Here is a 26,264-nt window from a genome sequence, read left to right on the forward strand (position 1 = left end):
AAAGCGATGCCGTTTTTAAAGGGGGGGGGGCAAGCACTAAAGGCTCTCCAAAAAAAAAAAAAAAAAACAACCCAAAAGAAACAAAAGAAGAAGAACCGTTAAAAAAAAGAAAAGGCGTCACAGGCACACGTGGCGTTGGCTCTGGATTGATGGGGGGAATGGGAACCAGGTGGGACTTCGGCTTGCGGTGCTGGAGAAGGGCTCCCCCCGGGGGGGGGGGGAGCCCCATAAACCCACCGGAACGGGAGGCGGAACAAACCGAACCGCCCCCTCCCCGGGGCCGGCGGAGAAAAGGGAGGATTCCGCCTTGTCCCCTCCCGTTCCTGCCTTGTCCCCTCCTCTGCTCGCTCCGGTCGGCGGGGCCGGGTTAAGGGGGGGGGGGGGCGGCTCTCCGGCCCCGCCGCATCCCCGCCGCAGCGGAAGCCGCACCCGCCGGGGCCGGGGCCGGACCCCCCCCCCGCCACGCTCCGTTCCCCGTCCCAGCCGCCATGAACCCGCTCTTCGGCCCCAACCTCTTCCTCCTGCCGCAGGAACAGCAGGGGCTACCGGGCCCGGAGCTATCATCGCCGCCGCCCGCCCCTCGGCCCGCCGAGCCCCTCGGGGGGGAGCTGGCCGCTTCCCCCCCCCCCGCCGGTCCTTTCCCCGCTCCCCCCGCCGCCATGGCCCTCCGCAACGACCTGGGCTCCAACATCAGCGTCCTGAAGACGCTGAACCTGCGGTTCCGTTGCTTCCTGGCCAAGGTCCACGAACTGGAGCGGCGGAACCGGCAGCTGGAGAAGCAGCTGCAGCAGGCGCTGGAGGAAGGCGCCGGAGCCGGGGGGGGGAACCGGGGCCGCGGACCCCCCCGCCGCGATCAGGCGGTGCAGACCGGCTTCGTCGGTCCCATCCGGAGCCTGGGCTTGGGGCTGGGGCTGGGCTTGGGGCTGAGCCCGGCCCGGACGCTGGGTTCTCCCGGCTGCCGGCCCGGTGCCCCCGGCCAGCCGCCTCCCCCCTTCCCGGCCGCCTCCCGCTTCATGCCCGGCACCATCTGGTCCTTCTCGCAAGCCCGACGCTTGGGCCCGGGGCCGGAGACCACCCTGGTGCAAGGACCGGGGGTCTCCTGGGTCCACCCGGACGGGGTGGGCGTGCAGATCGACACCATCACCCCGGAGATCCGGGCCCTCTACAACGTGCTGGCCAAGGTGAAGCGGGAGCGCGACGAGTACAAGCGCAGGTGAGGAGGGGGCGGCGGGAGCGAGGGACACCCCCCCCCCCCCCGCCCCGGGGGTCCGCAACCGGCACCCGGGGCTTCACCCGGTGAAGGGAGAAGGGGGGAGAGGCAGCCCCGGCCTGACCTCCCCCGGAGCTCGGGCTCCGGGCGGCGTGAGGCGAGGCGGTAAGGCAGAAACGCGGACCCCCGCAAGCCTTCGCCGACGCCGGGGTCTCCTCGCTTGCCTCGCGGTGTTTGGACTCCCTCGGGATGCTCGCCGAGCCTTTTTCCGTCTTGTCAGCCCGGCGCGAGGGGCTAGGAACGCTTCTGCGAAGCGGGGAAGAAAATAACGTGACTCCAGGAGCTGGCGTTTTAAAGGGGAGGGGATCTGGAAACGCTCGGGAAGGAGGAGCAGCCAGAAAGTAGGTGAGGAAGGTGAAGGTGTTTGGGTTGGAAGAGGCTGCCGGGAGGAGCAGGAGGAGGCCACTCGGGATACGTAGGAAGGTGCCGAGAGAGAAGCCCCTCGGCCGGGCGGCTGGCCCCCCCCCCCCGGGCCCTTTCCCACCCCAGTGCTCTCCAGCCGGCGCCTGAGCGGCAGCGAGCCGCGCAGGAGCACCCCGCTCCTCCGGGGCTTTCCTCCCGACCCAAAATAGCTGCGGCCTGGCATGTGCCTCGGAGAAGGGCGAAGCAGAATGCGAAGCTTAATCTCTTGGCCGGTTCTTCTTTCCCGTGCGGGGCGGCCGCCGCTCTCGCGTCGCGCCGGCGGCGCTTTTGTTTCGGGCCAGTTTCCGAGGCTGCTCCCAGATCCGCACGTAGGATGAGATCAGGCTGGCGTCGCTGGGTCAGGGCGCGGGGCCGGCCGGGACCATCGCTGGCGACTGACGCCGCCCGAGCGACCGGTTTGTTTTTCGGGAGAAAAGTCACTTTCGGATGCTTTTAGAAGCCATTAGAAAGTAACTGATTACGTACCCAAAGGAGCGAAACGGTGTGCTCTGCCCGCGGGAGCCGTGCCGCCGACCTGCGCTTCGCAGCCGCGGGCTCCGGTGCCAAGATCGAGGCTGGGGATCCGAGATGACACCTTACGTTTTTGGCTTTATAAGGCTTTGGCCGACAGGGAAAGGAAGAGGTGGCATCTCTTCTTTCCCACCTGAGGCCCTTTATTATCAAGCCGGGGGCCGGGCTCCTTCTCCAGGGGTGGGCAGCTCGCCTTGCGTTTTCAGGTCAGACAGTGGGGAGCTGGAACCACCTTTTTGGCCCGGAGGGCTCGAGCCTCACCCGCTCAAAATGGGTCAGCCGGAGGGGACCGAGTTGGGTTTGTCGGTGCTGTTGAAACTTTGGGAGAAAGGAGAGCTTTCCGGGGTTGTCCCGCTCTGGCAAGCGGGCTTGGGGGGGGGGGGGGCAGTGACAGAGGCAGCGGGGACGCCGGGGGCAGGCAGGGGGGCATCACGAGCCGCTGCGGGCCAATGTTGTTGGTGGCATCTATTTTTGGACTGTGTTACCAGGAGCTGGGGGAAAGCAGACCCCACCCCTAGACCCTTTCCAGCACCAGGGAATTTTCTGACGGGTGCAGCCAGGTCCCAAACGGGGGAATGGGACAGGAGGATCCCATTTCCACACCCTTCCCCATGCTGAGGGCTGACATCCCCCCGGGAGCAGAGACCTCCCTGCCGTGGCGGGCTCTCGTCTGCCGTGGGGACGGCGCGGCCGGCGTCATCCCTTTGCCACCTGCCTGGGGACAGAGGGAAGAGACCGTCCTAACGTGGGAATTCCCGGTTCTCTGACCCACGGCGCGGGTGCTTGAGCTTGCACTTTCTTCGGGGCAGCGTTGCCGCCGTGCACCCCACGGCACTCGGAGCGGTGCAGCAGCAGGAGGAGCTTCTCTCTGGACGTGCAGGGCCTGAAATTCAAGCCTGGGATCTAGGAAGGGTGCGGGGGCAATTAGGGAGGGATGAGAAGAGAGAGAGGCTCGCAGGAGCCGCACTTGGGACGGGCAGGCTGAGGCTAGGTGGGCTGGAGAGGGGCGAAGCGTGCCTGCGAGTATCCTACAGACCCGGCAAGAGCTGGGGATCTGCGAGTCTCCTCGGGTTTGTGCTGTCTGCTACGTCTGTATTCCCAAGTGGTTTTTACCTTGGATGCTGCGAGGACACGCTGGAGGTGTGGGGTGAGTAGTGTTATGGCACAGTGTGTTAGAGTCACAGGATGGTTTGGGCTGGAAGGGACCTTTAAGGGTCATCTAGTCCGACCCCTCTGCCGTAGGGTTTCACTAGACCAGGTTGCTCAAAGCCCCGTCCAACCTGACCTTGAACGCATCCAGTGATGGGGCATCCGAAACTTCTCTGGGCAACCTGCTCCAGTATCTCACCGCCCTCGTCATAAAAAACCTCTTCCTTGTGTCCAGTCTAAACCTACCGTCTTTCAGTTTAAAACAGTCGCCCCTCATCCTGTCACTACAGGCACTGGTAAAAAGTCTCTCTCCGTCTTTCTTATAAGCCCCCTTTACATATTGAAAGGCCGCAAGAAGGTCTGTTGTCGTCGTAACTGCCCTCCAAGGAGGCGCGCCAGGCTGCAGAGCATTCACCGTTAATGAAGTGAAGCTCAAACATCGTTCGAACATGGCAAGAGAGGGAAACGTGCAGCCTCAAGCCCCGAGCAGCCCGCGGGGTGCCCCGCAGCACCGGCGTGCGCTAACCGTGCACCATAGGGTACGGCACCCCAGCGCCTTTTGCAGTGAACGGGATTTTTAAAGATGGGTGGGCGGGTGGGCGTTTATTTTGCTAAGTGAACTTCTCGAGGGGACGCACCTGGGGAGGTGGGGAGGGCCGTAGGGACGGCACTGCATCTTGTCACGTCCCCAGCTCTGGGAGGACTGGCACGTAGCCGGCAAGGAGATGGCCGGGTCCGTCTGCTGCTGGGACCCTTCCGTATTTCACCCTTTGGGCAGGTCGCCGCCTTGGCCGCGGTGCCGGAAAAAATGCCGCCCGTCTCCCCTAGGCGTGCGCCGGTGTCCGTGGGGTTGCCGCGGGTCAGCCTTGCATCCAGCCGGCAGCGAGCTGGCAGCGGCCGCGCCGGGCTGCGGGTGCAGTGCTGCAGGCAGGTTATTATTAGGAGTGGTGCATTGCAGGAGGGAGCGGGGAAGAAGGAGCCGGGCGGGAGGTGAGCGGGAGAGAGGTTCGTAACGGATGGGCGTGCAGAATCCCTGTTGCCTCCCGCCTTTAAAGCGGTGTTTATCTGATCGGCGCTCGTCTTCCGTAGTGCTGGTGTGAAATGAATTCTTCCAGGGATTTGCAGCTATGCTTTACTTCCCCAGTCAGTCCGGGCTGTATAGAGATCCGGAAGGAGGCGGGGACCAAAAAAGAGAGGAAGAGCCACGCTGAGAAAGATGCTGAAAATTTTTTCTTATGGTGGAAAGCGTTTTTTTTTTTTTCTCCCTGGGGAGGGAGGCCTTGTTTGAATGGTTCCCATATAAGGGCAATTCTACCTTTTAACTTTCTCCTTCCCTCTCTCTTTGTCTCCCTCTTCCCCCAAAGGGATGGGAACCCCCTGTGACTCCCCTTCTGTAGCTGCGGTGTGGAGCCAACACCAACGCGAGGACTGCAGGCTTTGTCCTTGTTTGCGTGAGGAGCAGCGTTGCCGGCCTTAAGAGCTTAGAAATTCATAAGGCAGGACTCTCCCACGTTGTCAGATTGTCCCGGTGCCCCGAGATAACAAGCGTGAGGGCTTTTCATGCGCTTTCTGGTCTCCTAGACCCTTGCATTTATTTTTCAAACTTGGTGTGAGTAAGCGAGGGGAGAGATTTTTCCCGTCCTCGTGCAGGGTCGCAGTGCTCGTGTCGGTGCTTGCAAGCATTAAATAGAAACCGGAGACCACAGCACCAGGCAGGGCCCAGCTCCGGTTGCTTTCCCAGAGAAATCCTGCTTTCTCGGAGAAATGTGGCTCTCCCAGAAGAGCCAGAAGCCGGGTAAGAATGCAGCAGCCCTGCCCCGTGCCGCACCGCGGCGCGTGCCAACCCGTCTGCTCTTCGGGATAGTCATTTAGCAAAGAGCAGCGCAGCCTGGTGTCCTCCCAACAGACCGTGGACTGGGCCAACACCGCAGCGTGGCCCAAAGTGATGATCTCATGCAGCGAAATATAATACAACAATTGCTAGGCGATGCGTCTTTGTATAGGAAGGCCGGGCGCCTCGCAGCTCAGCCTTTTGCAAAGCCGCGGAGCCTAATACGGTACCCGCCGGCCGACTTGGCGTGAATTGGGACCATCCATCCTGCTTCCTTGTAGGATGAAACGACGTTCTTTCATCCAGCCTGTTACGCAGCGGTACGGCCGAGGAGACTTGTTTGTGCCCCTGCCCGGGGAGCGTGGCCTGGCGCAGGGCAGCCCTCGGCATCGTTGCGGGCGGCCCTTGGTAACGCGGTTTGGCGTGAGGCTGTGGTTTTCGTGCTTCTGGACAGCCCGAACCGCAACGCTGCAGGCGCGCCAGCGCGGTCGCCAATGCGGCGCGGGCGGCAGCGACCCCGCGGTACCCGCGAGCCCGTCGTTGAGCGTTGGAGCTGATCCTAACGCGACCCAAGGCCGGGGGGGCGGATGGAGAGGCCGGTGGGCTGCGCGGAGCCCGCGGTTGGTGTCCCCGGCTCCCCCCCCCCCAGTCACGGAGCGGGCCAGCCCGTGGCGGAGAGCGCGGCGGGGCAGGGTTTGTGGCCCGGGGCGGGGGGCTGACGGGCGTTTGGCAGCTGCCGTGGTCTGGAAAGAAGCGGGGACGCATTCCTGGGCGCGTTTTCCTTCCCGCCCCGGTGCCGTCATCACCCCCTCTCGGAGCGAGCAGCTGCCGCTCCCTCCCTCCGCGCTCTCCGTGGCGATGCCGGCGGGATCCGACCAGCGCGTTTGTCTCCCTAGATGGGAAGAGGAGTACACGGTGCGTGTCCAGCTTCAGGACCGGGTGACCGAGCTGCAGGAGGTGAGCGTCGCCGTCCGTGTGTCCCCCCGTCCCCCCCGCAGCCCGGCCGCCCCGCGCTGACGCCGATTTGCGCGTCTCCCTCTTCCCCGGCGCAGGAAGCCCAGGAGGCTGAAGCCTGCCAGGAGGAGCTGGCCATGAAGGTGGAGCAGCTCAAGGCAGAGCTCGTCGTCTTCAAGGGACTGATGAGCAACGTGAGTCCCTAACCCCTCTCCGACCCAGCGGCAGCGTCCTACCCGAGCGGTGGGGCTGTGTAGAAAAGCAGTTCCTTGGTGGGCTATGTCCAGCACAGAGCCGGGGGGGGGGGGGTCTCGCAGGGTCGGTCCAGTGGGGATGCGGACGCAGTCCTGCGGCGCGGTGGCGGGAGGGGGGGACGGGACACGTGGGGGTTTTGGTTGCCGTTTGCCTCGCCCGATCTTCCTCCTTTGTCCCCCTCCTGCGGCGCCGTGGGTCCAGAACATCACGGAGCTGGACACCAAGATCCAGGAGAAGGCCATGAAGGTGGACATGGACATCTGCCGGCGCATCGACATCACTGCCAAGCTGTGCGACGTGGCGCAGCAGCGGAACTGCGAGGACATGATCAAGATGTTTCAGGTGAGAAGCGCCTGCTGCTGCTCCAGGCTCAGCCGCCGGCTCTGGGGAGGAGAGTTCCCGAAGGAGGTAGAAGAGACAACGCCAGCCCCCTGCTAGGGGAGACGCTTGGTCACCCTCACCCTCGCTCCTTGCGGTCCCTTGTTCTCCGTCTCTCTCGGGAGGACCAGGCGAAAGGGCACGGAGAGGAGGCGGAAAGCTCCAGATGTTGCTTTTGGCCATCGAGAGTCCCCTCAACCTCTCGCTGACCTGTTGCGTCGGGCCCGGGGACCCCGCAGTGGTAGGGGAGCAGCTGCAGGAGGGAGACGAGTTGCTTGAGTTGTCTGTCTCTAACTCCATCTCTCTCCTTCCCCTTCCCCTCTCCGTCATCTTCTCTCTGTCTCTCTTCTCTGTCTCTGTCTCTTTTCTCCTTCTGGATGTTGCTGCCTTTCTGTCTCGCTCTCTTTGTCCTTACAGAAGCAACTGGTTAGTTCCATTCAGTTGGGAAAGTGTACAAATTTTAAACTTTCTATAAATAAGGTCGGACTGTAAATATTGACATATTTCACCTTTTTCAGACTCTGTCTCTTTTTTCCTGTTTCTGTCGCTGTGTTTTCCTGTCTCTGGACTGGGGTGGTGGGCAATTTGAGTTTTTCTGCAGTAAAACCACATTGTTTTTTCCCATCAGATTCATAGATTCCATCTTTAGTTGCTTAGTTTTAATTTCAGAAAATGCTAAAGCCATGTTTTATCCATTGCGCCATCTTTAACCTGATCATAATGAGCCCGTCTCTCTCTTTCTCTCTTGCTTTTCTTCCTTCCTTTCTTTCTTTCTTTCTGTCTTTCTCTCTTTCCCCGCCTTTCTGTCCCTCCGCCATTCCTTTCCCCTCCATCTTCCTCCCAACTACCTGCTCCCCACCTCGGACCCGGCCTCGTTTCTGTAGTCTCTGCACTTGTCTCCCGTTAAGGTCCCAGCCTCGGTGGGGCGGAAGCGGGAGCGCAAGCAGGTCAGCGACGAAGACACCTCGCTGTCGGAGAGCGATGCCTCCCGAAAACCCGAAGAGGAAGAGGAGGACGAGACCACGGCCATGAGTATCAATGAGGAAATGCAAAGGATGCTGAACCAGCTGTGAGTGCGGCTGCTCCGCGCTTCTGCTGCCGGAGTCGGGCGAAGCTTCGGCACCGGGCTCCCCGCCGGTGCCCGGGATGGGGAGCGCAGGGGTGGGCGAGGTGGGAGGTGCTGCCACGGGGTACGTACGCCCTGTGCTCTGCGGCGTGGTGGGGCCGACCCCCCCCCCGGGAGACCTGAGCCCACCCGTGCCGTGGGTGGGAGCTAGTCCGGCTCCCCTCCTCTTGCCCCTCTTCCCACCTTTTGGGGGTCCCTGCCTGGATTTGCCGGGGCTCCTGACCAAAAAGCCAGCCCTTTCCCCATCGCCTCTTGGGTCTGGGCACACTTGAGCTCACCCTGGCCAGACCCCCCCCCTCCCCGAGAGCCGCAGCCCTGCCCGTGAGCGGGGACAAGGATTTCGGCACCGACGTGGCCCCTGCCTGCCCTGCCTCTTGGAGTTTTCCTGCTGGGTGCTGACGTGCTGTTCCCTTACCCCCAGGAGGGAATATGACTTTGAGGATGACTGTGACAGCCTCACGTGGGAGGAGACAGAAGAAACGCTGCTCCTCTGGGAGGACTTCTCCGGATACGCCATTGCAGCCGCAGAGGCGCAGGGGGAGGTAACGGTGGTCCTCGGGGGTCCAGCCCTGGGTTGGGACGCTTGGTCCTGTCTGAGCCTGGGAAGATGCTCCCTCAAAGACCAGACTTCAGCCCCTCCAGCCCTTGCAGGCCTGTACAGATGCTTCCCATCTTCTCTACATGAATACATTACCGCATCCTTGTGAAGGTCTCCCTGTTACACAGACCGGGGACCTGTAGCCTGAAAGATATGCTGAGGGCATGGTCCACGTGTGTGGGGAAAGCCACAGCCCTCCCAGAAAAGAAGACCTTCTCTGGCGGGTCTGCTCCCTGGTGGTCCCTTGCTCGGGCTCTCCAGCCCACCTGCCTGCTGTGCAGCGGCGCTGCCCAAACAGCAGCCTCGATGTCTGGCCGAAGCCCTCGCCGTCCCGTGTTTTCAGCCCTCGGCAGTCCCCTGGGGACGTGTCGTGCTGGGGGACGGTCTGTGCTCTCCAAAGCTTTTGTGCATTGCTGGGCTTGTTCTGGGCCGATGTGCTCGCCGCCCAGCGTGGCGAGTCCTGAGTCTCTCTGCCCCGTGTTGGCAGGACTAACTCGTGCCTTATTTATACCGCACCGCTTATGTTTCTTCCCCTTTTCGCAGTGCTGCCAGTTCTTTCTCTGATTTCTCTCTCTCTTGCCTCTGGTTCCTCGTGCTGGATGCCTCCCTGCCTCTAAACATGCCTCCTGCTCTCCCCAACAGCAGGACGACAGCCTGGAGAAGGTGATCAAGGACACAGAGTCGCTGTTCAAGAGCCGTGAGAAGGAGTACCAGGAAACCATCGACCAAATAGAGGTAGGAGGAGGAGGAGGAAGGGGGGAGGACATGGCACAGAAGGGGGTGAAATGGGGGAGCGGGTCCCCGGGGGAGGCACACACCATGCTGGAGCAGGTCGTTGGTAATGGGGGGGGGGGGGCAGCAGCCGCAGGTCTGGCTGTGCCCCCGTGCCCATCTCCGCACCGTTTCCCTTGCGCAGCTGGAGCTGGCCACGGCCAAGAACGACATGAACCGGCACCTGCACGAGTACATGGAGATGTGCAGCATGAAGCGAGGCTTGGACGTGCAGATGGAGACGTGCCGGCGACTCATCACCCAGTCTGGGGACAGGTGAGCTCCAGCGGGAGAGCTGGGATACCCGTGCTCTCCGCAAGGACCGCGGCCGGGGGTGGTGGTGAGCGGGAGCTGAAGCACGGGGTGGTATTCCTGCCCTGCCCTGCTGTGGCACGGAGAGAGGGCCGTTCCCGGAGGATGTTGGATGCCTGGCGGCCAGCCTCCACGCAGGTCGTGGTCCCCCCTCTGCAGAAGTCGGTTTTGACCGGTGAAGCCGGACACCCCTGATGGAGAGAGGAGCTGCCCTTGTGCAGGGACATCGTATGGGTCCCCACGGGCGTGTGGAGGCAGGGTGGCTGCGGGCTGGGGACCTCCGTGGTGGGCTTTCACTGACCCCTAGCCTCACGTGCCTTGGCAGGGTCTTCCAGCATCTCCCCCAGCCCTTGCTTTGTGCCCTGGACCTCTCGGCTGGTGTCCTCGGGGGACACCCTCCCCAGCACCCAAGGATTCCCGTGGATGCCCCCGGGGAGCGTACCCACTTCAGCTCCTCTCCCCCTCGCTCCGTGCCCCCTGCCCACGCCGAACTGGGTCCTTTCCCTCCCCCTGGGCAGTGCTGTGACCGCTGCCCTTTGCTCTTCTCCGCAGAAAGTCTCCTGCCTTCACCCCGGCCTCCAACAGCGAGTCGGCCCCGAATGAGGAGAGCGAGGAGTCCGACCGCGACCCACCCAGCGACGCTTCCATCAGATAATGAGGGGAGGCCCTGCTCCCTCGGACCCCCTTGCTGGCACGCCTGGGAGAGACTGTCAGGGACGTGGAGCCGCTGGTAAACGTCTGTCACCCAGGCTCGCTCCCGTTCTGGGGTGCTTGGCAGATCCCGCACCCTCCCGCCACCGGATATCTCGCAAATGGGAATAGCTAGATAGACCTGAGCACCCTCGCCTGGGCTGCTCAGCCTCCAGCCCCTTCTCTATTCCCTTCCCCTGCTTTGGTTAAACCGCGGTTCGGGCAGGGAGGCTCCGAACCCGCCACGGCGGAGTTCTCCGGGACCTGACCCCAGGCCCCCCCCCCCCCCCCCCCAGACCCCCCTCCTCTCCCTCCGTCCAGGTACGCTTGACCTGCCCCCTGCCCTCCCTGCGCCACGCGGAGCCGAACGAGAGCCGTACCTCCCTGCAAACTGGACCTTACACTGGTGCCAACTGGACCGAGCCCGGGGCTCTCTCTATCCTTGCTGCTGGCCGGGTTGTTCCGGCCGGTCCCCGCGCCGGGCACCCCAAGTGTCGTGTCCCCCCCCCCCAAAAAAAAACCACCTCTGCCTCGTCTGGGGCAGGGGCCAAGTCCCGCTCACCGTGCACTTTGCTTTGCCGCACGTTGTCGGTGCGCTCGCGTCTGTGTTACGGGGGCGAGGGCTCATTAAACGGGACGGTTTCCTTTTCTACAGCGTCGACGGGTGCGGGCTCTCCCTGTGCTGCCGCGCGGATTGAGGTCGGGGCGGGGGGGGGGGGGGGGGGCTGTCCTCCGTCGGACCCCCAAGCTCACGTCAATGGGGGTCTCCCGTGGGATGCTGGCGTCCCTTGGGTGTGCCAGGGATGGGACAGCGGCAAGGTCGCTGTTCTGGGAGCCGCGGGCCCTCGACGGGCCGTGCGTAGCACCGGTGCCTTGCTCTTCACCTGGAGCATCCTCAGCGCTGAGGCCGAGGGGTTGGAAACGAAGCCGAACGTGACTTGTGGACCTTCCTCTCCCCACGCCTGGTCTCCTCTGCCACGCCAGGGCACCCCAGAGCATTTTCTCGCCTGCCCTCAGCCCCACGACCAGCCTCGACGTAACCGCGGTGGGGGGGTTCCCCTGTCCCCCCCCGTCTCTTGTAGCGTTTGCCTGGGTGGCCGTTGCACGCGATTCCCCGGTGATTAGGTAAGATTAGGTGAGGCAGATAAAATGGGGGCCGAGCGATGCAGCGGTTTATCTCCGTATCTGACGCCGCCGTGGGCTTGGGCTGCGAGCATCGGTGCATCCGCCCGGCGTTTGGGCAGGGTGAGGTCCTCTGCCTGCCCCCGCAGGACGCGGTAAGGCACGTGTTGGTGTTTCGGCGTGGGCTAAGCTGGCCGGTTGGAGCCGGCGGGGAGGCGAGGCCCTGGGCTTTTTCTTTCAAGGGATAGATGCCTCGTGTGCAGTAGATCAGGGATCGCTTTCTATCCTGCCCGCAGGCTCTTCTGGTTCATGCAAATCCCCTTTCCCGTATGTCTCTCTGCAGCATTTTCTGCTCTTTCTCTGCTGCGGAGATCTCTGTGAGTGGCTGGCTAAGTCTGGCTTCCCCCGTGCATAATCCATGACATGTGTACCTCGGCTTCTCAGTACTGCTTAAGAAACCCACAGGACTGTAGAGCACGTACCCTGAGAGATTTCAAGCATGAAGCACGCAAGGACCGACATCTCTGCCTCGAGCAGTCATTGCCCAGAGGAGCAGCTGGTGCTGCCAGACGTTGGTGTGCCAGGACACGTGGGGACCCCAGTCCCGCACCGCTTCTCAGGGCTTCATTTGCAGTGAAACCGAGATCTCCCCCACCCGCGTGTGCAAGATGCTCTTCTCTGGTGAATTGTGTCACCAGCGATAGGCTCCGTTCGCCTACCGGTTTGACAGCCCCTGAGATCTCGCTGGCGGGACATGCAATGCTGATCCTTTGCCTCAGCAATTTCTCAGCATGGGAAGCACAGCCCCGACTCCAGTGTTAGCCGGACCATCTCCCCTGCATCTACCTGTCCATCAGTGGTGACCCTACATCTTTGATGCTGGATATGAGGAGGTATGGACCTCCCATCTATTTAACTCTTCTCTGTGGGCTCCTTTGGGGAATATCTAGCCTGCTTGTCTCCACCATGAGCCCTGCTGGGAGCTGTGGTACCTAGGAACTGCTCAGCGCTGTGTTGCTTCTCGTGTCCCTAACCTCATCCCTTTTCCAGGACACCTCTTGGCAGTGCCTGCTCAGGAAGAAGTATCAGAAGAAATTGTCTAGTGAAGACCCAGGTCTTGGCTGCTTGATCCTTCTGAACACTTGCTGGTCTGTATTCATCTCACAGGGAATAATTGTACCTCATGTACCCTTAGACCCCAGCCCATTCAAAAATCTTAGTTTGGCCTAAATTTTCTGAAAGACTTGGTTGCAGGGGCAGCTTGGCCATGGCCGGAGTGGGCTTTTTCCTGCTCTTGACCAAGATGATGAACTGATGAAATGAACTTTGGAGGAGCAGGTTAGTTACTCTTTCCAGCTGACCGTGCTCATCCATGAGCATGTTGCAGCTGAGTCTAGTACGGTCCTTAGTGCACTAAAGGAGACTTTGGCATGCAGGGGACAAAGTCCTGTCTCGGTGTCCATGCATTAATGTGAATGTTTATTGCCCAAGAACAGTCGGAGCACAGATGTGTCCTACTGAGTGGGTTCCATGGCAGGATGCATCCGGGCAGCCCCTCTGTCAGCATCCATCTCGGGACTGTGGCCGCTGTCTGGTGACCTCCACGAACATTTGTCCAAGACCATCCTTTTAGGATCATGTCTCTCTGGGTTGGCAGTGAGGTCCTCCCATTGAATATTTAGGCAGGCTGGTTCAGCTTCCTCACCTTACAGAAGTCTGTGTTGGCAGAGACTTACTCGGGCAGTCTGGAAACGTGCTGCTAGCGATTGCTCTGGCTTCTCCCTCTCCGATGTTAGGACTGTTGTGTCTAGGTGAGGACAGGCACAACTTTCATATCGGCAGCGGGAGTGGCACAAAACCCCTCCCTTGAGGCAAGAGCTCTCCCCGGGCTGGGACAGACCCACTTGTGAGCATCCCGCTTCCACGAGGCGCTGAGGGACACGATCAGCCCTCGGGCTGGGGTGAGAGATGCAGTTCTCTGCCGCGGCTGCTGTGCACCACGCTCCCTGGGCTGAGATCAGCCTCTTGGCAAGGGACTTCAACGGACGGTGCCAGGCATTTTGCAGAAGTGAGCCCTGGCTCCCTGCCGAATGCGTTTCTGATCCTGTAGCGTGTAGAGAGTGGCCTCCCCAGCCCCTTCCCTAGTGAAGTTCCCTAGGACTCATCTGAAAGGTGAGCTCTCGTCCTCAGAGACCCTGCCTGGCAAGGTAGCTCTGAGACCAGGCTCACTGAGTTTGTTGATGAAGACTACCAGATTTTTCCCGCAGAGAGGATGGGGAGCATCGCCCTCCTTGCACCTCACCACACGGGTGTGGGATGTTCTTGCTGGCTCTAGAGAAGGTTCAGTCAACCTAAGCACTAAGTAGCCCAGTTCCTCTTCCCTGTGTTAAGCAAGCCTGCTCCCTCCCTTCACTCATTTCTGGATCCCATCTATTTTACGTCATATCTCAGAACTGAAAGAGTCTGACTTGTCCGTCCGTTCAGTTAAGGTCCCGTGTATTCCACCCAGCACCCTTCTGCTGAAGGCGCTTTGTCACCTGTCCCACACGACTTGGCTTTGTGCACGTTAGCTTTTCCCTGTCTCAGGATTCCTTAGATGGACCTAAATGTGATGCTGACAGCCTTCACTGGAGCAACTTTTGATTCTCTGGTAACCTGTCTGTTATTCTGTTTATCTGGTTTCTTAGCCAAGAGGTAGGAGAGATCAAAGCTGCATAAAAAGTCGGTCTTGTTTGTAAATTTGAGCTGGGAGATTGGCTTTCCTAAGCCTCGTACCTCTGCTACAAAAGCTTTGCTTGTTCTCGAGAAGGCTATACTCTTTATATGGTTATGGTTGTTGCTATCTATCTCAGGTACCTGTGGCACAGTGTCCCAGAGTGTCCATACCTGCTGATCAAGTATGTCAAATAATACTCTGGTTACTGGTGAGAAACCTCCTTTCAAGAGGAGAGGTCAGAATTAATGCAGAACACAGTGGAGTGCTGTCTCCTTGGAGGTGCACCTGGATGATGCATGGACAGGCTCCTGAAAACATCTGGCAAGCCCCTGCCCTTGGTGATTAATGCTGGGAGCGATAGTGAGACAGCATGGAGACCTGGATGGGCTACAGACAGCTTTAGGGAAGCCCCGTCACCTTTGAAAATCTTCCAGTGGATGTATGAGACTGTGAGAGGTGTTTTAGCTGTGAATTTTCTAAAAGCTTGGGCCACTTTCTCTTGGGATGGGAACAAGGAGGGGATGCTCTAGGTCTTCTGGCAGAGGGGGGTATAGATTTCATAGCTTGGAGAACAGCTGTAAGAGCTGGGAAGGTGCTAAGGTAACGCTATGGAAAAGGAGCTCCAGCGGCCACCAAAAGGCATCGTGATCAAACTGAACCAGTATCACAACAGATGGTAAGAAGTAGCATTTTCAGCTTCGATAGCAGACTGCATCTGGGCAAGGTGCAAGAGGAAATAGAAGCTCTCAGGGTAGGAAGAAATATGGTTAATTGATATTGTTCATGGCTGCATCGTAGAACTGCTAGCTCACCAGTCTAACCCGTTGGGTGAAGGTGGAATAGGCAAGAGCAATTGTGAATTGGGGTCGCAAGTTGTGCTAAAAATCATATTCACTCTAGAGCTAACAGCCAGACAACATGCTCTAACACGCAATTTCATCAAGGCATTGAAGGGTCTTTTATATGCTCCTGAATCCCCAAACAAAACACGGTGATTTATTCTGTAAGTACCTCTCTGCTTTATGTGAAAAGGAAAATTACGTTGTCGTGGGGGACTTTGGCTGGGGATACCAAAGAATATGCTGTGCCGTGGAGAGTTTCTCATCAACTTACAGATGATGGCATGCCCAAGTAAGGCAATGATTTTAGATGTCCTTATGACAGATGAAGACTGGGTTAGGATTGGTGGTTGCCTAAAGACAAGGGATCAACTGAGAAACAAATCAAGACAACACCCAGGACAAAAATGCCATAACAGAGAACTGCATGGTGTTATGTAGCCTTTTCTTACAGTGAAATCGTTTAGGGGAAGTATTAAAAAAGTCTGATTAAGTGGGAGATCTTTGGAAAGAAGAGAGTTTTTTCCAGTTATTCAAAAAGCTGTGATTCAGTACGCATGAGAAGATAGCTTTCAGTAAACTACTTCCTTGAATAAGTGGCCATGTGACTATAGTACTTAGAAATGAGAATAACTAATAAAAATAATAATAAAGCCTGACCTTAATTAATGAAAATAAACCTTGTAACAACCACAGCAACTGTGGGTGGGGAAAAGGAATAGAGGGATAACAAAATAATTCAGCTGTATAAAAAAGGTCTTCAGCTACTCATATAAATAACAATAGCTGGATGTCTAAGGACACTAACAAGTTGTTCTGGTTATATTTAAAGAAAAATCAATCCTGGCAGTAATACAAACCTTTTTTCTTGGCTGAAATAAATTGTAAAAAAAAAAAAAAAAAAAAGAGCAAAAAAAGAGAAGTACTCACCAGATATATGTCTGTTCTCTATTTGGAAAAAGCAGAATGTGGTCAGAGGGGAATGATGAAGCACTTTCCAGGCCATTAGCAATTAAGGAGGATCCTTGACAGGATCTTCTCAGAATAAACACTTCTATATTTCCAGGCACAGATGACCTAGAGCACGCTAATACGGGGAGGTGCACAGAACAAGCCACCGCACAAAGCCTGAGGCTGCTTGGGGAGATGGAATAAGTGATGCTGTAAAAAAAAAAAAAAAAAAAAAAGAAGGGACAGCGCTGTCGCTGCGTTCCTGCAAACGGTTTTGCAAAGCACTTCAACCTCAGTGGTGATGAAAAAGCGTTGGGCTGCTGAAAGCCATGGTTTGCTGATGTCAATTTTTAAATGCATTGGGGGAGACATTTAAAAAAGACTGGGTGGATGGGTGAACAAATGACGTCAGTGATTAGTCTGACAGGCCATGTATGAAAACCAATGAGAAACCAGCGGAGAGGGGAGGAGGGTAGAAATCACGAAGGAATGGAAAAAATCTGCACAGATTTATGGAGGAACAGGGAATTGACAGACAAAACTGGTACCATTTTTGATACATAGAAACAATACAGACTTTCAAAAGGAGAAAATAGCTCAGTCAAAATGCCAAGAGACACTAAAATATATTTTTTTAATAGGGTCAAAACATAGGTTCTGTTGCCATACATATATAGCCAATTTTTAAGCTATGCCTAGATAGGTCTAAGAGCAAGAAACATTAGTGACTAACCATCCCCAGGACAACAGGAGGGCTGGAAAGCCTTAGGGAGCAGGGCTCACAAGCAGCTTCGTGAGAGCTCTCAGCCAGCCGCTGAAGCTGATGCCATCTTTAAACAGCTTTTAGCCCCATGTGACACCGGTGTGCTTTGTCCTGCTTTGCATCACAAGTTGGAGTAGCTGGAGCAAAGACTCCTAACCGTGATTCCAGGCTGGAGAAAAATGTTTTGCGAGTGAAAAGTTTAGTTATTTTGCTCCTGAAAAAAAAAAAAAAAAGGGCAAGTAAGTGAGCATTTTTTTCCCCAGTGCCTAAAGTCACTTGGTGATGATGGTCTAGATGGCAATTTAGTCAGGCTGAGAAAGGCGTACTAGGAGTCTGAGGAGATGGGGAAGCTGGAGGCCACGTGCATTCAGTGAGATTTCAGTGTCTGCCTGGGGTCCAGCACCTAAACTAGTACCCAACTTGGTAACTAAAAAGCTAGCGATTGTAGAGATTACAAACCACCTATTATTTTTTTCAGTCCCAGGACTCAGAGCAAGGCCAACAAAGGTTGCTTGCTTGTTTGGTGCAGAGTTGGGCAACATTACAGGAGGGCTTTGAGACCTGCAACGTCAGAGTCGTTTCCCCCCCGCCCCAACATGTATTATTTCTCATTTAGCAATTTGAATTTCACCCACCATTTTAATAACCCAGTGACTTGGTCACGAAATCCTTCTGCACCTTTCCACAGGCTGATTCAGTGTTGAGTGTCCCGCATCGTTTCGCATAACTAACAACCCTTGGCACCCGGTGCTCCAGACTTGTTGTGAAGGTGTTGAATGGAAGTGACCCTGGGGCAGATGTCCTCAGACACTGGCCACTCGCACCTTCTCTCCGGTCACCACCAGTTTTCAGCTGGAGAGGGTGGTCTGCCCTGTCCTGGGGCAGTTCAGGGTCCTGCAAAGGTTTTGCCAGTCTGGTTTTCTTTCCTAAATCCAGTTGCTTTTCATCACGGGGGGGCTGACGCGAGCGGTGAATTACTGCTTACAGCACGGTTACCTGCGCACCCGATTCACGCTGGAGACCGCCCGAGCCCGGCGCTGAGGGTTTGCTGCCCTTCACGCCCGGCACTTCGGTTTGCAACGGTGGCTTCGTGTCATCGCCGATGACGAAAAGCTCTTGTCTGGGAATACCCCAAAGCTCCTGTGATGGCAAAACACCCATTTTACTTTTCTGCCGTGGCCTTAGCTTCCCTAATCACTCCCACACCATCTTACTGCCTTTCGGCAGCTTGCTTTTCTCCAAGATGCATTTGAAAAAGGTTTTCATACTACTTTTTCTATTTGTCACATAGTCGCCTAAAAATCTGCCCCTTTTTAGGCTCTTAAGTTTAATTTGCTAGTAGTTATGAGTTTTTCTTCTATTTGCATTTGACTACAGCTTCAGCTTTTTGACAGCTGCCTTTTCAAATCTTACACAGTAAAGTATAACCCAGTACTACTGTTCCTTCTATGACCATTTAATTGAGAATAACTCCCCCGAGAAGATGACACTTCTATAGTAAGATAAAATATGGAGGTAAGTAAGTAAGTAAGTTAGCTGTCCTGTAGTAAGAAATTACATTCAGCTCAGAGAAGTAAGTAAAAAATTATTTGGTTTTGCAGTGTGTATATAGTACAATTGCCCAAAGGCAGGCAGCTTGGTTTTGATGAAACACCCGCTTTCTGTGAGTACTGCCGGTGCCCACGGGGTATTTGCGTACCCTGAGTTTAAGAAGTCGGTCATGAACCTGCTTTTTGTGAATGGCATCTATGACAAAGGAGTTTGGAACATTATCATTTAAGATGCTCGTCTTATACAACCATCCAATACATGCCTTGTGTCATAGTCTTTCCTATCAGAGACTTGTATCTCCTCTTCCTTGCACAGATCTTGGCAATTGCTTTGCTCAAAGACTCATTTACTTCAGAAGCAGACAGAGTTATGTTTTATATGTCCAAGACTTCTTTTACTGTGCTTATACAGTCACCATTTTGTTTGTTACATTTTGGTGTGATTTTTCAAGCAAGCTTAATTAGTTTCCACATCTGCTCAAGATGGTTTTACTATATAGCATCCTCCTCAACACTGAAGTTTCATGCTGGCATCTTGAGAAGGTGGCGGTCTGAGGACAACTAGCCATTTCTTGGGGGAGTAATGCATGTGTGGCAAGTGTGTACAAATGCCAATGAAGTATTAAATAATTTCTCTAAACATTCAGAGTTGCCATAAAAGGGAATTTTCCTGTAACAAACACCACTGCTAATTACCATACCGCAGCATCACTTGCATTTCCTCTGTCTTAAAAAAAGAAAACAAAAGGTGCAGCTTACCACCCCTAGAAATGGTTGGCTGCCCATCAGAGAAGTTGTCCCTTGGGTCGGCCGGAGAGCTTTGCGTCAGCACAGCCCTGCAAAGGAGCGAATCCGTACCTATCTCGGGTGCATCCCTCTCTCGCGATGGCCCAGCACAGCGCGGAAGGCAGAATCAAACCTTTGGCCAGGATCGGTGTCTTTCTACACCTTCCCCTTGCAAAGCGTTCATAAAGCAGGGCGGATTCTGGTTTATCGCAGCTGCTCTTAGAGCCGGTTTGTCCCGGCAGAGTGGCACGATCGCTTTTGCTGAACAAGAGCCTCTTTATGTCTGTCTGAGCGCCTGCCTTCCCTCACCACGCATTTCTATCAGTTTTCCTTAGAAATGCTTCAAGAGCAAACCTAGAGCTGCCCTACTTAAGAGAAAAACTCTTCTCCAGAGAGAAAAGCAGCTGCCACAGCAGATCTCCCATCTTTATCCCAATGCCATCCACAGTCATATATGTCAATTTTTGAAAATGACAAAAAAAAAAAAAAGGAAGGTTTTAGGACAAGGTTGCAGTTCTTGGACAGGCTGGCCACTGAGCTAGCTTTTCCATCTGTCCGGAGGGGCCTTGCTGTGGTGCCATCTGCAGGCACAGTGTCTGGATATAAAAATGAGGATTTAGGAGAAGAGCTGTGCTTTTTCGGGAGCTTTTATGAGAGAGGAAACCAAGCCCTCCAGGCGGTCCAAAGGCTGCATGACTTGTTTGCCACACTCGCTCTCCCTGTTTTCTGTACAAGAGCAACCATGTTTTAAATTCTGTGATTCCTGGCTTGCCTCATCGCCTGCGTGCCATATCATTTTTCCAAGAATTTCAAGCCAGATTGTAAACTGGTTGAAATAGTATTTCAAAACACAGTGAACCTTTATCTGAGACATTCCCAGCAATTGTTGGTCTGAGAGCACATACTCTTCCTCCACCCCACCTCCCAGGTTGTATGAATTTGCTCATTCCCACAGCAATTTGATCTCAGGTTGGATAGGGCTCACTCTTGTTAAAGAACAAGAGCTCTTTGCTCTAGGTGAATTTTCAGGCAGCCTTATCTTGCTCAGGAAACTTAAGGCTTTTTAGAAGAAAAGGGTGACTCACTGAAATATTCCTACTTTAAACCCAGTTCAAAATATCTCTGTTTTACATGGGAAAAGAGGCATCCTCCCCCCCCAAACAAGGTGTTTCAGTAGCCTCTCTACACTTCCAGATTATCAAGGCGCTCGCTGGCACGTACATAAATACAGGACAGCCATTCAAAGCACCCAAGCACAGCAATCGAGGACAGGATGGGATCAACCCAAGATTCATTTGTAAGCCTGACAGGCCTGCAGGCAACACCTCTCCCCAGCAGAAACCCAACTCCACAGGAGGGCTGCCTCCAGTTAGCTCCAGTATCAGGCAGCTCCCATTTAACTCCAGAGTTACCGAAAGCTCCCGCAGGGCCGTTTGTGGGGTAAGCCAGGTATTGCTGCTGTCCCAGGGCTAACAAGCTGCTCAGAGTCCCAGCTCCTATCCAGAAGCAGGTTATTCAACCTTTTTCTCTTTGCAAAGCAACTTTCAGTCATTGCCCTCTAGTCCAGTAAACATTTAATTTTTACGCAGCCCAACCGCTGGAGATAAGCGGCTCCAGGGAACTGTGTCCAACATACCTTGATCCTGTGAGCTTAAATCCTCCGGCTTAAGTCCTTGCTCCAGATCATGGTCTAAAGCAGTTGCGGTCCAGACGACAGCTCCAACCCTGCCTGCTAGGGAGAGAATGACAAAGCACCCAAGACAATAAACGAGCTGCTAAAAATGGAGGGCTGCACAATTTTACGCAGTGCATCGCTTATCTACCCTCGGAAGGCTCAGCCCCTGCCCAGCAGCGTTTGTGCTTCCAGGAGGAGGTAACAGTCCCTGGCAGAGGGCTGACACTCACCTTGCAGAGATTTGCTGCTCAGGAGCTTAACTGCAACTGCCCCTCCTTCCGCATAGAATTAAGCCAGAATTAAGACTAGCTACCACCATGGTAACACTGGCCTCCAACACGTCCCTAGGCAGCCATTTCCTCTAGGGCAAGTTGATTTGTTTTCAGAGGTAAAAGCAAATGAAAAATTTTCCTTGTAGTATTTCTGCTAAGGTAGGAGGAATGAGAAGAAATAATTCCTGTTTCTTGCGCCCCTTTGCCAAACCAAATGCGAAAGAAGTCATCTGCTCAGCACTTTATTCTGCATACACCCACCAGACAAGCAAATCCAGAGCTAGACGGTGGACAGAGCAGCAGAGCCGCCTTCCATTCCACCACACAGCAGTCCTGCGAGCCTGCACCACACCTTATTTTGGCTTACGGGCAGGAGTCTTGCCTCTCGCAGCTGGCACAGACAGCTCACCAGTCCGCATACCACAGCTCCGCTCGCTCCAGCCTGGCGCTCAGTGGAGATGGGCGCTCGCTGCTCTTTGAAGCAAGTCTGGCATCCCAGGAGTCCGCCGTGCCCATGCACGACCCGCGCTGTCCAGAACGACTCTGCTGGCATTTCCCAGGGTTCACAGCCTCAACCCGGCATCCACATAGCACTGCTTCGAAGAGCTGGCCCAGCAGTTGCAGCCAGGGCCCATCTTGAAGCAGGCACGTCCATTTGCTCGTTACACCCCCCTACTAGCTCCCATTTCCCACTGACAGACAGACAAGGCATTTCAGATGGTGATCACTTTTATTGATGTAAGGTGGTACACAAACAGATCAGTTTCTATCAGCCTCTCCACCTCCCCCAGGCTCGGGGAGAAGTTGGAGGAGTGGGGGAGACAAGGGAACAGAACTGGCCTCTCACTGCAGGATGCAGAGCTAAGCGGTGGTGAAGAAGGGCAGGGGCTCCAACGAAGGAGAGTCCTGCTTCCCTAGGCAGCAGGGGGGCTGGCTGTGTGCTCGGCTCACTCCTTGGATGCCATGTGGACCATCAAGTCCACAACACGGTTGCTGTATCCATACTCGTTATCATACCTGGGGAGAGAAACAGAAGCGGTCAGGACCGACCCATTTCTTGCACCCCTTCCTCCATGGTTTCTGCTCCTCTGCCCACACAGCTGAACCAGGCAGCTTCCCATCCACTTCCAGTAAAGAAAGCAGGAAGCATTCCATCCATCCTTCCAGTAAGGGAAGGCAGCTATAGCCCTTTCAGGCAAGAAGCAATCTCACTCCACAGAGATCATCACATGTTAGAGCCACCCTACTCAGCAGGGGCCTGCGTATCACCCTGCACTGCCAGCCAGCAGTGATGAACAGAACAGAAGTCTGTCACTTGTCTGTGCCAGCCCCGACCCCACAGTCGTCCCCCCCCACCACTCCCCAGGCTCTGCCTACCAGGAAACCAGCTTGACGAAATGGTCGTTCAGTGCAATGCCAGCACCCGCATCAAAGGTGGAGGAATGGCTGTCACCATTGAAGTCACAGGAGACAACCTGGAACAGAGGGGAAATTGTAACGCATACCATCACCCGCAGCCTGAACCAGAAGCGCCCGAACTGGGATCCCAGCAAGGCTGCTACCATCAGAAAAATGAGCCAAGCGCCAATAACCACGGGCCAAGAGACTAGAAGTTACTTACCTGGTCCTCTGTGTATGCCAGGATGCCCTTCAGGGGCCCATCAGCAGCAGCCTTCACTACCCTCTTGATGTCGTCATACTTGGCCTGAGAACAGATAAATTTAAGATGGTCAGATCCCAACTCACACAAAATGTCCGCCGGGTGGAGGGGAAGGAGGAGAGACATGGGAGCACCACGGCAGGTGCTATTTTCACAAAGATCAAGTCTTAGGGAAGAGAGCGATGCAGAGAGGGCAATCCCAGGTAGAAGATGGAGTTTAGAGGAACCGGGGGCAGGTTTGGAGGTTGGTAGGGCCTTGTTGTCCACAATACTTACTGGTTTTTCCAGACGGCAGGTCAGGTCCACAACGGAGACGTTGGGGGTTGGCACACGGAAAGCCATTCCAGTAAGTTTCCTGCGAGAGACATAGGTCAGCAGGGAACAGGACCCAGCATCCCTCTGCCAGCCCTCCGTTCTGCTAGGAACGGGTCAGAGCTGGCCAGGGACTGACTGCCTCCTCCTGACACCCAAGAAGGGACAACACTCACCCATTGAGCTCAGGGATGACTTTTCCCACAGCCTTAGCAGCCCCAGTAGATGCTGGGATAATGTTCTGGGCAGCACCTCTGCCATCCCTCCACAGCTTCCCAGAGGGCCCATCCACTGTCTTCTGTGTGGCTGTGATGGCATGGACAGTGGTCTGGGAAAAGAGAGCACAGGAGTTCAAAACAGAGCAGATACTCTCCAGAAAAAGCATCCCAGGCACCTCTTCCCCATCCCAGGGGACACAGGGAGTACAGATGCTTTTCCTCTCGCACGAGGGGACCTGGGGATCGGGCACCCTTCTGAGCAGCAAGCTCCAGACCTACCATAAGACCCTCCACGATGCCAAAGTTGTCATGGATGACCTTGGCCAAGGGCGCCAGGCAGTTAGTAGTGCAAGAGGCATTGCTGGGGAAGAGAGAGAGAGGAAGGCTCATCAGCCAGGGGCAGCACATCTACAAAGGTGAGATGAGACCCCACGCAGCTGGTGAGCTCTCCAGGCCAGAGAGCATCGTCCTCTCTCCTTACCTGACAATTTTCAGGGACTTGTCATACTTGTCATGGTTGACACCCATCACAAACATGGGAGCATCAGCTGAGGGGGCAGAGATGATAACACGCTTAGCACCACCCTTCAGGTGAGCCTGGAAAAAGAGGAGATTAGATAGATTAGATAACCCAGAATCCTCCAACAGCTCACTTCTTCAGACCATCTCTTCTCCCTCCCAGCCCCATCTCTTCCTCATCTTGAGCAACTCTGTACACAGTGACGTGCCCCGCAGGCAGGAGCGGCGGTCCCTTCTCCCGTGTGCCACTGCGGCATACTCACCCCGGCCTTCTCCATGGTGGTGAAGACGCCAGTAGACTCCACAACGTATTCAGCACCAGCATCTGCCCACTTGATGTTGCTGGGGTCACGCCTGAGGAGGGACAAAACTGTAAGAGCTTCTCCACGAGACACCCGCTTTCATCCTCCAGAGGGGCGAGAGGGAGAGACATACTTACTCCTGGAAGATGGTGATAGCGTTCCCATTAATCACGAGTTTCCCATTCTCAGCCTTGACAGTGCCCCGGAAGTGACCGTGAGTCGAGTCATATTTGAACATGTAAACCTAGCAAGGAGAGGTGCGGGGGCGGGGGTGGAAGGTCAGGCACCCCGGCTGCCATCTCCCCAACCCTCGCTCTGCCCACGCCGCAGTCTCAGCTCCCCACTTCCTCGGCGACCTTGTCCAACCGCCGCGCTGTACTCGGCTCTGCCGAACCTCCCAGCCCTGCCTAGCCCACACCCGGTTTTCCCGGGGAAGCTACTAGAACAGAGGAGAGGGAGCTCTACTCGGAGAAGCCCGGAGGGGGCACTGCAAGGCAACTCACCATGTAGTTCAGATCAATGAAGGGATCGTTGATGGCCACCACTTGGACTTTGCCAGAGAGGACGGCAGCCCGGGTGACCAGGCGGCCGATGCGGCCAAATCTGGGGAGAGACAGAGGCGGGTGAGGACGAGCAACAGGGAACGTGCCGGGCTGGGCACGGCCCGCCGCCTTCCCTCGGGATCATCCGCCTCTCCCTGCCCGGCGGGGCGGGAGGGAACCCGCCAGCCACGTCCAAAGGCCGAGGGACTTCGGTTAAAGATTAAGATCGACCCCCGCACCGGAAAGGTCAAGCGCTAAATTTACTGATGGCCCCGGGGATCCGGTTACTCCTCGGCCCGGTGGGAGAAGGTCACATCGCCGGGGCCACCGACGACGACACACGATCCACCGGGCGACCTTTCGGTGAGGGAGGGGGTGTGTGTGTGTGTGGGGACCCCCGGGGTGGGGTGGGGGGGCACACACAGACGGGACCCCCCCGGGGCGGGCGGGCGGGCAACGGCGGCTCTTCCGAGGTGACTCACCCCGAATCTACACGGGGAAGTGACTCAGCAGCGCGCCCGGTCCCTCAGCCCGGCACCGGGGCGGGTGGGGGGGGCGACGGTAAAGCGGGACTAGCGGGCCCCACAGCCCCCCCCCCCGCGCCCTTGAGGCGACCTTGGCCCTCACACACACACCCCCCCTCAACCCCGCCGGGCGCTTCCCGGTGTTGTAGCCCCCCCCCCGGGCCACTCACCCGTTGACTCCGACTTTCACCATCTTCGCCTCTTCGGGATGTTCCTGAGGGGAGAAACCGCCGGTGAGTGCGGGGAAACGGCCACCCCCCCCCCCCACACACACACCCACCCCCGCGCCCGCACCGTTAACGTCTCACCCCCCGCCGGGGGCGGGAAGGAAGGGAAGGGGGGGGGGGGGGCACACACACTCCACCCCCGCCGCCTCCATCTTGAGGCGAACCGCTCCGCACCGCCTTTGTGCCCGCCGCCACGCGGTCCGGCCCCGCTCCTTCCTCCTCCTCCTCCTCCCCTCAGCCCGGCCCTCCCCCCGGGTGGGTGATGGTGGTCGCCCGTGTGTGTCGTCCCCGTCCCCCCCCCCCGCCGCCTTCCTCCTCCTCCTCCCGCCCCACGCCCGTTACCTGCTGCCTCCGTGCCGCCCCGGCGCGCAGTGAGAAGGTGGCGCAGCCCCGCTCCGCCGCCCTTTATAGCCGCGGAGGGGAAGGGCTGGAGACCGCCCCGCCGGGCCGGCGCCGAATGGGGACGCGGGGGCCGGGCCGGGCTACGTGCGCCCGAGCTGCGGGTGCGGCTGCCTTTCCCCCCCCCCTCAGTAACCCCCCCACACGTGTAACAAAGGCCCCGAGCCGGTTTAGGGAAGGGGACGGGGTGTCTGCAAAGGTCCCGGCGGGTTTCGGGGGTGCGGGGTGTACCTTCCCTCCGAGCCAGCCCCGGGGGATGGCGGTGGTGAGGGGTGGCGCGGTCCCGGAGGAAAACGGGAGGGGTCCGCAGGGTGGGGAAGGGCAGCTGGGACCTTGCCTGGGGAGGCGGGAAGGACACAGACACACACACACACCCCCTCCCCACACACACACCACCCCCCCGGCGGTGATGGCCGCTGAGGGGTTCGCCCACCCCCGGGGAACGGCGTGGGTTGCTTTTACCTGGTGACAAAGGAGAGACACACACACACCCCCCCCCCCGGCTGCAGCCTGCTCCCCTCTCCCAACCCTCCTGCTCCCCCAGCATGGCGGCGAGGGCAGAGGGGCCGCGGAGATGCTGGGGACACCTCGAGGGAGCAGCAGGTCCACCAGCATCTCCC

At 56.9% G+C, this 26,264-nt stretch overlaps 2 protein-coding genes across 8 annotated transcripts; one reads left to right on the plus strand and one right to left on the minus strand.

Moving 5' to 3' along the window:
* The first annotated feature begins 219 nt into the window (after window positions 1–219).
* Window positions 220–15,603, plus strand: IFFO1 (intermediate filament family orphan 1). 7 transcript variants are annotated; one of them, XR_003924249.2, is made up of 11 exons: window positions 227–1,213; window positions 6,080–6,140; window positions 6,236–6,331; window positions 6,594–6,734; window positions 7,188–7,196; window positions 7,655–7,839; window positions 8,318–8,438; window positions 9,137–9,229; window positions 9,411–9,541; window positions 10,130–10,307; window positions 11,733–15,603. XR_003924249.2 is itself a non-coding variant. In XM_030020019.2 (10 exons), exons 1-10 carry the CDS (start codon window positions 489–491, stop codon window positions 10,230–10,232), a joined length of 1,662 nt encoding a protein of 553 aa, XP_029875879.1. In that variant the 5' UTR covers window positions 220–488; the 3' UTR covers window positions 10,233–10,919. The 7 variants fall into 7 exon arrangements, 5 of the variants coding, with proteins under 5 accessions (XP_029875879.1, XP_029875883.1, XP_029875878.1 ...); XR_003924248.2 differs by lacking the exon at window positions 11,733–15,603 and adding an exon at window positions 10,589–10,919; XM_030020019.2 differs by lacking the exon at window positions 11,733–15,603 and having other exon boundaries at window positions 220–1,213; window positions 9,140–9,229; window positions 10,130–10,919.
* Window positions 15,604–21,652: 6,049 nt separating this feature from the next.
* On the minus strand, window positions 21,653–25,676 carry GAPDH (glyceraldehyde-3-phosphate dehydrogenase). The gene is made up of 12 exons (XM_030020024.2): window positions 25,588–25,676; window positions 25,189–25,232; window positions 24,456–24,555; window positions 24,090–24,196; window positions 23,914–24,004; window positions 23,613–23,728; window positions 23,411–23,492; window positions 23,090–23,241; window positions 22,878–22,956; window positions 22,563–22,646; window positions 22,319–22,416; window positions 21,653–21,958 (listed from the first exon to the last, which is right to left on the minus strand). Exons 2-12 carry the CDS (start codon window positions 25,209–25,211, stop codon window positions 21,889–21,891), a joined length of 1,002 nt encoding a protein of 333 aa, XP_029875884.1. The 5' UTR covers window positions 25,212–25,232; window positions 25,588–25,676; the 3' UTR covers window positions 21,653–21,888.
* Window positions 25,677–26,264: the final 588 nt, after the last annotated feature.

The sequence above is a fragment of the Aquila chrysaetos genome, chromosome 7 (genome assembly GCF_900496995.4).
Source record: "Aquila chrysaetos chrysaetos chromosome 7, bAquChr1.4, whole genome shotgun sequence".
Lineage (NCBI taxonomy): Eukaryota > Metazoa > Chordata > Aves > Accipitriformes > Accipitridae > Aquila > Aquila chrysaetos.

Bases quoted from the DNA above. Each gene is read 5' to 3' on its own strand.
- IFFO1 (XM_030020018.2), top strand. From the start codon at position 489: ATGAACCCGCTCTTCGGCCCCAACCTCTTCCTCCTGCCGCAGGAACAG. The intron at 1,214-6,079 runs GTGAGGAGGGGG...TTGTCTCCCTAG, and splicing joins CGCGACGAGTACAAGCGCAG to ATGGGAAGAGGAGTACACGG. The intron at 8,439-9,136 runs GTAACGGTGGTC...TCTCCCCAACAG, and splicing joins CCGCAGAGGCGCAGGGGGAG to CAGGACGACAGCCTGGAGAA.
- GAPDH (XM_030020024.2), bottom strand. From the start codon at position 25,211: ATGGTGAAAGTCGGAGTCAACGG. The intron at 24,197-24,455 runs GTGAGTTGCCTT...TCTCCTTGCTAG, and splicing joins TCATTGATCTGAACTACATG to GTTTACATGTTCAAATATGA. The intron at 22,647-22,877 runs GTAAGTATTGTG...ATCTGTTCTCAG, and splicing joins CCTGCCGTCTGGAAAAACCA to GCCAAGTATGACGACATCAA.